The 10,736-nt window shown below is 32.9% G+C and overlaps 1 protein-coding gene across 1 annotated transcript in view; it reads right to left on the bottom strand.

Moving 5' to 3' along the window:
• Window positions 1-5,484: 5,484 nt before the first annotated feature.
• The window catches only part of LOC111055161 (protein bark beetle), a 165,403-nt gene continuing 160,151 nt past the window's right edge, over window positions 5,485-10,736 (bottom strand). The window contains 2 exon segments of the mRNA XM_039429103.1: window positions 5,485-6,025; window positions 8,326-8,521. Of these exon segments, the coding sequence (XP_039285037.1) occupies window positions 5,646-6,025; window positions 8,326-8,521 (576 nt within the window). The 3' untranslated portion in view covers window positions 5,485-5,645.

Genomic DNA, 10,736 nt, shown 5'->3' with positions numbered 1-10,736 from the left:
TCATAAGTACCAACATCCACGCCGCCCACAAAAGCCTGGAGCTTATGTGGGAATTGGCCGCACAAGCTATAAATGAAACAATAAAAATTAATTTGAAGGATCACAATTCATATTCATGATAACGTACTGTTATTTTAGTTAATAAAGTGAACAGAATCACACTGTAGGTACTAGGAGTTGATAGAAAAATATTAAACATTTAAAAAGGCATTACACAAAATCACAACGATTTTATTCATTAAAAATATCAAAATTCACAAGAGTATCAATTATAAATAATTTCATTTATTAAAAACAATAGGCCTACATACTAAGCAATATTATATTATAAAACTTTATAAAAACTAAATTCATTTTAATCAATTTACATAGCTTACACATAAAGTAGAGGGTACCTATTTAATACATACAATTTCTATTTACAACTTATTTCATTCAATAGCTTACAGGCTACAGCATAATCAATCAAGCTCTTACAATAATTATGTTTCAACTCATCAACAAAACTTTCAGAATAATTTTCAATTTTTAAAAAGTAATACACTTTTCTAATTATTTATTATTATTTCCGAATTGGCAAGTTAAGCTATATTTTTGACTAATTGAGTTACAAATATGATTATTAAAAAAGCTAATGCTCCATAATAATGATGAAATAATCAACACTTGTTATCTATTTGAATTTGGCAAAGCTTAAACAAAACATCGAATTGAGATAGCCAACTATATTATAAAAAATAAAACAAAAACATAGGGACTATAGAAATGTATTGTTAAACAGATGCCTAGTTGAATATTTCAAAAGGTGAGAGATCTAATATTATATTTTAATTTTATTAAGCTGTTGTATTCTACTTATTTCAATGATACAACATTACATTTGAAAGGTATGATATTAAAGTCGTTTTCTAAATCAACTACTTTTGAAATTTTAAACATTGATACAATATTATTGCAGTTTGTATACAAGTTGAATTTGAAAAGGTAAGTTTACAGCAGTAATATGTACTAATTTATTAGGCCGCGTCCACACTATGCAGAATGGGGTCGATCGACACTGTTGAACAAGTGTGGACATGTCGCCCGCCTTTGTCGAATCATGTCGGCCCGAACCGAATTCAAGTTGGTTCAGATCGAGGAAGTCAAATCGAAATCAGTAGTGTGGACGTGTTGAACGAGGTTGTGCAACATTTCACACTGTTCTTCCAATATTTATTTTATTGAAAATTATTTTAAGTTGAATTCACTTAAACCGACGTGTGCCGCTCGACTAGTTCACATTTACGGAGGTATGTGGACAAGTCAAATATCGAACGTGTCGATCGACACGTGTGGATCGACTTTGTCGATCGGCTTAGTCTGGACGCGGCTTTACATTGCATCATCAAGATTCGAGAAATACCAAAAGACAGTAAGTTAATCTAAATGGAAGGCATTCTATTTTCTGCTCATTGAAACTGATAACTATAAATAACGAGGTCGCTGATTAATGTATATATCAATCTACATAAGTGTACAACGTACCTATTCCTTATATATACCTAAAATATAATTATTTATTTATTAGATAGAGCGAACAATACAATAGTCGGAAAAGAAAAAACAGGCTATTGCCCAAAACTTCTTCAATTTCTTGATTTTGTTACAAATCGTCCAAATATTATGTAGGTTATGTTCACTTCAATTTCAACACCAAATCTTCAATCTGAAACTATGAATCAGAATAAAACAAAGAATTTCAAATTTAGATAAATTGATAATGAAACTTCCGTTAAAACAAAAACCAAACTTCAAATATTCACAAAATATAGATTAAAATTACTTAAATATTTTGAGCTCAAAAATATCACTTTCACCATAGCTACAACAGCTGATTACTGTTGTAGAATAGAAGTCAGACTATAGACTGATTATAAAAATATAACGAATGATATTGTCCTGCATTATGAATCTTTTCTCAATATTTTTAATGTGCGTTCTTATCATGACCAGGAAGCTAGAAATAGCAGTCTATATATTTCTCAAGCAACATGGATCAACAGAAAAGTCTAAATAATCATGTGCGTGTGAATTCTTAACGTGTAAAAATTTCATACCATTATTGGAAAAAACTGAACTTGAAAAAAGTTATTCATCTAAACTAAGAAACACAAATCACCCTGATTTCCATTCAAAAGTCATTCCAATTTTTCACAGAGCTGGTGGAGTTTTGCAAATTTGGCACTACAAACGAAATTTGGCATTTCCAGAACTGCATGTCTTCTGGCTACATTCAAACCAGAAACCCCGCCATCTGTAATAATGATGTTGAATAACAAATAATGTTGATGGTAGAAATAGCTTTAGATAACATCCTTAAATCACTCAAATTCTCCGTCAATTATTACCAACTTAACACTAATAAAATATAAAAAATATATACATAAATATCCATGTCAAATAGTACACAAGAAATTCAGTTTAGAATACTGTATTAAAAAATCATGAAGACAAACGATGATTGAAAGCACTATGTGATGTGATAAATCATGGTTATTGCTATAAAATAAAGCTAAGTAGATATACAATACTGAACTCTTCTGTCATCAATACCACTTAAGTTTTTATTACCTACGAAGTTTTGAACATGCTACCTTTAAAAAGTCACCTTTAATTGTATTTCCTAATAATACAGCTTGTCCTCATTGTATTATCCAATACAATTGATATTGAATTGGTGATTCAAATTTAATGTATGTAGCTTGATCTAAGTTGCTCACAATATTCTAGCTGAATAAAAAAGGTGATAGTTGTGATTTAAAATAACTTACCTAAGCTTACAATGATGTATCCTACAATAAAGAAATCGTAGACTAATACGTATCATACAATCACAATCAACGCTCATTCATAAAACTATATAAAAATAAAATAAAAAATCACAATATCAATATCGATTAATACCAGGTGCACTAACATTGCAATAATTTATATTAAGGCTTCTAAATCTCTATAGTGACGACTTGAAACTGGATATCAGTATCAGTATCAGTGAAAGTTACCGTCACAGTGAAAATTTATGTATTCCATGAGTTCTAATTGGTCTGTTCCCACTCAGCCCGGCTGACCGAGTATGAATAGTCCCATTTGAAACTGTGGGAATAATATTTTCACTGTACCGGGCACTTTCACTGACACTAAGTAAAAGTAAATTACATCATAGAAAAAAGATAGCAAAGATAAGATAGCCCATGGTATAGGGCGTTTATGTTCCAAATTGCAACAACGTAAACTCAATCTGATAGTCCTATAGTGAGGTCCACGTTATAATGGCAGTGAAGAAAGATAGGAGAAAAACGTTGCCAAGTCTCTCCATTTTGCCACTGAGTGTACACAGCTGTTTTAATTCATCTCATTAAATAATTACATAATCAATTTAATGTCACATTAATCAAGGAATTTTTCTTCCATAATTTGATTTGAAAATTTTCTTTCATAACTAAGATCAGATTTTTTCTATACAAACCTGAAATGGCGGCTAATTTAAAAAGCTGTGATACAACAATCTGAATTTCAAAACAACAGAAATTAAGTTATTTGGTAGATATTCTATTACAATTTCTCTTAAAAATACTTGAAAAAGAAAAATAGAAATCCTATGTAAAATAAGTAATTTCTATAGAAATAATTCTGAAATAACCTTTTAATATTATTTATAGGCTAACTGAAGCATGAATGAAATCTAGGATGGTTAGTTATCAACTTTTAAAATGTCATTTCAGGTATTTTAATTTGTGTTTCTCATACGGTAATGTCTAAAAATTATTTGTTTCAAAACTACATTTTAAATCAATTATACGACTTGTGTACTCAAGTATTTCGATAGAATGAAGAAAAAAATGGCGACTGATAATGAATTGTTTACTTTTGTACAGTCACTGTCAAAAGTAAAAATAAAATATTCTGGCAAACTAACAACATTGCAAAGCTAGAGAGAGATAGCGCTATCTGTTTTGTTGTATAATAGAAAAGGACAGCAACAGTATTGTCAATCGTACACTGCCATTATAACATGGACCTCACTATAGTATAATGAATAAATAAAATGAGTCTAAGTATATTTAAATGTATCAGTATACTTCTTTTTCACGACGCTATATTATGACGCTGGTAGTTTCTCATATTGTGCCGTTCTCACAATCTAAAGGTGCATTTTCTTTTGTGCCTAAACTTCCGCAGTCGACGACGACAAGCATTGTTGACTTTCATATTGTCCAAATTTCAAGTGTGCTCAAACAACTGATCAATTAACTTTCCATTATGTGTGTTTATTATTCAAGAATCAAAACATTTCTAAAGGTGCGTACAGACTTTCGCTCTGCTCCGCAACCGTACGTCACTCGAGCAGAGCGATTGATGATCGATCGGGGAGCAAAAGTGGAACGCGAGAAGAGCTAACATCTCCCGAAACGTTCATGATCGGTGCGACTGCAGATCGGGAGTGGAGCGATTGCAGAGTGATGACGGAACGAGGGCGGAGCTTGCGCGGAAAGAGTTAGAGGCGCGTATATCTGTACGCAGCTTGATAATATCAAAATATTGCTATTTAAAAGTATAAGAAAATATAAACTCAACCTCCCTCATTAGAGCACAATTGAAAATAATATTTTAGGTTATTTAGACAAATGGAAATCTACACAATCTGAGATCCTCACCCTGTCGTGGTCGACGACGGCATTTACGCACAAACGAAGACCCAACTTTACCGGGTCAAAAACAGTAATGATAGACAGTAGCATAGCCACCTCTAATACAAGGCCGCGGCCTACGATATTGCAACGTCGCAGTGTAGGCCTAGAGTCAAATACATGATTGGTGAAAAAGATTTCAAAAAATACAAGATGATCTTTTTCACCAATCATGTATTAGATTCTAGGCCTACACTGCGACGTTGCAATATCGTAGGCCGCGGCCTTGTATTAGAGGTGGCTATGACAGTAGTCAACAGTAATCGGCTAGGGTTAACAAAAAATCAGCTTGAGATTTGGAACATTAACTACCTATACCATAGGATATCTTCTTATGCTATCTTTTCTCTATGATTATACACACCGTATCCCACGAAGAGGTTAACACGTTTAATTTTATATCACGTGCCCATTCATGCACCGAACTTTTTCAAATTTTACACTTTACAAAGTAGTTTCTTAAAATATTCTGGAAAATTTTCAGCTCCCTAACCTTCGTAAAAATGAAATGGCGGCATATTGAAAATTTTGCCAAATTCATTAAAATTTTTATATGCCGTCATTTTGTTTCTACGAAGGTTAGAAAGTTGAAATTTTCCCAGAATATGTTTAGAACCTACTTTGTAAACTGTGTAAAATTTGAAAAAGTTTGATGGATGAATGGGCACGTAATATAAAATTAAACGTGTTAACCTCTTCGTGGGACACGGTGTACTTCAACTAACACTAATATAGAATAGAATATAATGACTTTTTTATTTATGTTGACGTGGCGAAGTTTGGACAATATTGTCCACTCTACCACTTAATATATGAGAATCCAGCTTTAATCTGTCAGCATTCCTTGTGAATAATATAAATTATAATACATTCAAACAATCCTGACAGTTTGCACATCTCACTACACTAATAATTAAGTTACATTGCAGTTTCTAAAGGTTGACTTTTACTACGAAACGAGCTGAGATCGTGTTGGTGATGCGGCGGAGGGGGAGGCGGGTAATCGAGGTTGGTCTCGAGCAGAACCTCGGACTTGGCACGTGGAGGGGGTGCCGGAGAGGGCAGGGGGGCGTCCAGGTTGGTTTCCAGTAGAGCACCGGAGCTTTTCGGCCGTTCGTAGTAGACCGGATAGTCCCGGTCCTGTTGGTAGTCTTTCTCCGATTTGAGGCCATCCAGTGTCGAATCGGTGAGGCCGAGACTGGCATTCAACGGCAGTGTTGACGAGTTCTGCAGGTAGTCTTCGGTCGACTGCCACGTGCTGTGGTCTCGAGATGCGAATGTTGAGTTGTCCTTGAACCCTGCAATTACACAGTTTTGCCCAATTATTTATCAATTTATTTAATCATTAAGAACTACACAACCTACAGAAAAGTACCACAGGCTTACGCCCAAAACGGTTCCAATTCTAGATTATACAACAGTCCAAATCTACCTTCAAAATTCAAAATTTTAAATCATCATTTCTGGACCGAAAATGAAGTGACAAAGCAATGTGTGATTATATAACCTTATCTTTTGGACAACATTAACATTTTATCAGAATTTCTGGAGAGAAATAGTACAGGCTTAGCCTAGTTTTTCCTCCAATGTCATAATTGTATTATGATTATAGTATTTTATAGTATTTAATAGTAGCTATGGTGAGGTCCACGTTATAATGGCAGTGTGTGATTTTCAATGGTGTTGCTATCCTTGTCTATCGTTCAACAAAGCAGATTGCGCTATCTCTTTCACGCATTGCGATGTTGCCACATCGTTTATCAACAATGTAGAAATTCAACTAATTGACAAAATATTTAATCTCAATTATGAAAATTTATTATTACATCTTTAAAAATATATTTTCTTGGCAAATAAAATATGATTAACTATTTTCAACAATAATGAACAGTTAAATTCATCAGATATACCAGTATCAGCTGTTTGGGTGGCAAGGCTGAGATCTGGCAACCCTTTTCTCCTATCTTCCTGCACTGCCATTATAACGTGGACCTTACTATAGGTTATGTGTCACTTCAACATTCTTCAATTACACACTCAATTTACAATTCAAAACACACAAAAATCATTTTCAAATTAAAAAAAACTTCTAAATTACATTAGTATCATCAGAAAATTTCAAGAGTTGTCATTGACTCCTTTAATTTTATTGTTTTGACAATATTAATTCTCAATTTCCATTTCTCAAATCAGGAAATTTCAAGAAGTAGAAAACTCTAATACCTGTACTATCATGTTTCAAAAGAAGTATTGTTTACCGGTACGGTATCAGCTATCCTATATAGAAGGCAGTGACAAGGCAGAGAATTGGTAACTCTATTCTATTTTGGAGAACATTGCAGTGTTTATTCTCCAAATTAGAGCAGAGGAAAAATTAATATAGGAGAGCAGCGTTGCAGATTCTCTGCCTTGCCAGTGCCTTCTATAGAAGGTAACTGATAACGGTATATCCAACGTAATATTAACTGTTCATTATTGGTAACAATAATAAATTAATTGTAAAAATAATAAATAATATTTCATCCGACAAGAAAAAATATTTTTCAATAATAATAATACATTTTTATAGCTGAGATTGAATATTCTGTTAATTAATAATTATTACTATTGTATTTTGATAACTTTAAAGTGAAAAATCACTCACATTCTTTTTGTGTAGCGACGACCGTTTCGTGCTGGTGTTGCACATTCTTAAGCCAAACAGGGCTTACAGGGCAACACCAGCACGAAACGGTCGTCACCACACCAAAAGAATGTGAGTGTTTTTCACTTTAAAGTTATCAAAATACAATAGTAATAATATTAGTGAAAACAAGATGGATAACCCCAACAACGAATTAGTAGTTATATTTCTACATTGTTAAAAACGATCTGCCAACGTAGCAGAGCTAGGAAAGTGTAATAGAGTTGGACTCAACACGAGCTTTATTCGACATTAAATATGTGTCTTAGTAACAGAGATAACAGATTATAAATATTACAGCTGTTTTATCATCACAATCTTTCCCCCTTAATATCAATCGGCACTCGTGGGGTATGGGGCGAGCTGGCGAAGTGAGACTGTCGATTCTCTGCCGTCGTTGTGGCGGACAAACGCATATTCAGGGTTACTCTCGATTAATTCATCCTTTTTCGGGATTGAACTGTTTTTTAAGAAGTTTAAAAATGTTACCTTCCAATGTCTCCACGTTTTCGGTGCTTCATCTGAATCTTGGTCAATCGATAAAACTGTTGGTTTCAGTATTTTTCCAAGCATTTGGTTTTGCGAATCGTTTTCTCCTTCACTGACTAAATCTTGACGTTTACTCGTTTTTCTTTTCGGACCCATTTATTTTATATTTAATGTCGAATAAATTGTAATAGAGTTGGACTCAACACGAGCTTTATTCGACATTAAATATGTGTCTTAGTAACAGAGATAACAGATTATAAATATTACAGCTGTTTTATCATCACAGAAAGGATAGCTCTATTTGCTTTGTCGAATGATAGACAATGATAGCAGCACCAATGTTGATCAAATATTGCCATTATAACGTCGGCCTCACTATGATCTATAAGTCTGTCATATGATCTAACTTGTCATAAGTCTTCTTACCCTCATTTCTGTAAGCCAAATCAAAGCCGGGATTGATGGCCTCAGCGGCCGATGGATTATGAGCTTCATAGATGTCATAGCTTTGCGTGTCTTCTTCAAGAGATGAATTGAGTTGCGACTTGTCCATTGAATCCACGCTGCCATTCATCTTTTTGTAGTCACTGCCTTTGTTTAGAGTTGGACTGGGCTGTCGACTCTGCAATTAAAAGAAATACAAGTTAATATCAATCTCAACTAAAACAATACATCCTTTGATGGAGAAATAAAAAATAAAAACCGAAGTACCCTTTTTTTAAATTGTAAGTAATAGAATCTTAAGTCACATGGACGGGAAGGGGCCTTTTGCAGGCGGGAATGATGTTTCTAGTCGAGGCGTTAGACGAGTAAAGTACACTATTTTTTTGTCATAATAATCTAAAGAAAAATAATTGAGAAATAGTTAACATTACCAGCTTGTGCTGAAGTTACTACATGCATTCTATAAACATAACCTAGTTTACAAATTCCGAATCAGGAATCTTGTGGAAGTTGACAAAACTTCCACCTGGAGCGCTGAAGGTGGTTTTTTTTGTAGCAGTTTTGCTGTTCTTATTTCGGAACTAGGAAACATACTCGACTGTAAAGAAAACATATGGTTTCATTACAGTAGAGTATGCTCTAATGAGAATCATATGTTTATTTTTTCTGCAAACAGCTGTTTAGCGGCTTGATTTCATGCATGGAAAACAGCTGAGATTGAATGACTATGACAAAAACAAAGTTAAAAAATGGTACTTAGATTTTTTTTCCTATTCAAGAGTAACCATAACGAAAAAAGACAATCCTTCAATTTTATTGAATTCTAGTTCAAGAAAAAACAAGTAGTGATTATCAATTTCAACTAAACCAATTTCAGGTCTATTACAAACTCATGAATATTTGTAGTTCCCAATCTCAACTAAATCAATTTCAGCTCTAATACATCCTTGAATCTCATTGATTTGTAGTTTCATCTAACGATGGAACAGCATCAACTTTATCACTACTTTTACACACTTGGGCCCGGTTGCACAAAAGCCGGTTAAATTATTTTAATCGTGGTTAATTTCACGAGAACCAATCAGAAAAGACTTTTTTCTGAAAAACCTTCTCTGATTGGTTTTCGTGTAATCACAAGAAATCGTTTAATCACGATTGAAATTCAACCGGCTTTTGTGCAACCGTCTCTTATAATATTACTCGTATAATCATTATTAGTTTCAATGTACCTAGAATGTAATCTAGGCACCTTGATTAGTTTTATATCACAATCAGATATCAGCTGCTCATTTTTGAGCAGCGTAATCTCTCAACCTTTTTTTCTAACTATTGTGATGAGGAATATAATGATTTCAACAAGTTTTTTAAAATTCAACAAAACTTAAATTAGAAATTTGAAAGTTAAAAATTCCAGGTAGCCTAATTATTAGCCAGGTGATTCTTTGTTTCTAGGGAGAAGCAATCAATATAATCACAACAATTATCTATAATAATAGATATGTATCATAGTCCGAAAGAGGAAAAATTGTTTATAAAATAATGAAGAATGCATTAAATTCTACTTAAACATATAAAGCAAGTATACATAATTAGACATTGTCATAAACAACAAGCAAAAATGGACATGACAAAGAGGCTCAGAGCATGCCGTATTAGGGTATAGTCAGAACAAAAATAAATTATTACATATCTTAGTTGTTTTTAACAAGAATAAAAGTATGAAATAAATTAATTATCTTAGGTGATCAATATATTTCATTTTTCAATAATATTCAATATAAAACTGTGTAGAATTCGACAACATATGTGTGTTTTTATTCAAATATTCAATATTATTAGATTAAAATAATATGAGACCACTTTTTATAGACAGAAATTACTATGAATTAAACAAAATTGTCGAAAAACCTTTGACGGACCTTTGATAATGAGACGATTTCACTTCATTTTACACTCAATATTATGTTTCATGTATTTTTTTTCAATTTAAAACTTAGCCTCAATAATTTAGACATATTTGGTAATAAACATATTTATATTTCTCTTTATCTAATTCTAGAGATTCTAGGACCGAGGTTTAAAAATAAACCATGCTCATGCAAATTTATTAATTTCATATGAACTGAACCATGCCTCTCCTAGTGATTTTCAAGGCTAACTAAAACCAAAGATAAAATATAGAATTAGCTTATGATATCTCTCTCAATGCTAAAGAGAAGAGGGGATAGTGCTTTCCATACATAAAAATCATTACAAACTACAAAATAGAATGGAATAACAATTTGGAAATATTATTCAAGGATGAAAACATTTGGAAGACGAGATTGGTCTACGGCTAGACGACCCACGGCATTGGATTGAACTTTTGGGATAATATGAGTTTTTATTTTTAG

The sequence above is a fragment of the Nilaparvata lugens genome, chromosome 5, assembly GCF_014356525.2.
Source record: "Nilaparvata lugens isolate BPH chromosome 5, ASM1435652v1, whole genome shotgun sequence".
Classification (NCBI taxonomy): Eukaryota; Metazoa; Arthropoda; class Insecta; order Hemiptera; family Delphacidae; genus Nilaparvata; species Nilaparvata lugens.
Note: the sequence above shows the minus strand (reverse complement) of the source record. Positions and strands in the feature narration are given on the sequence as shown.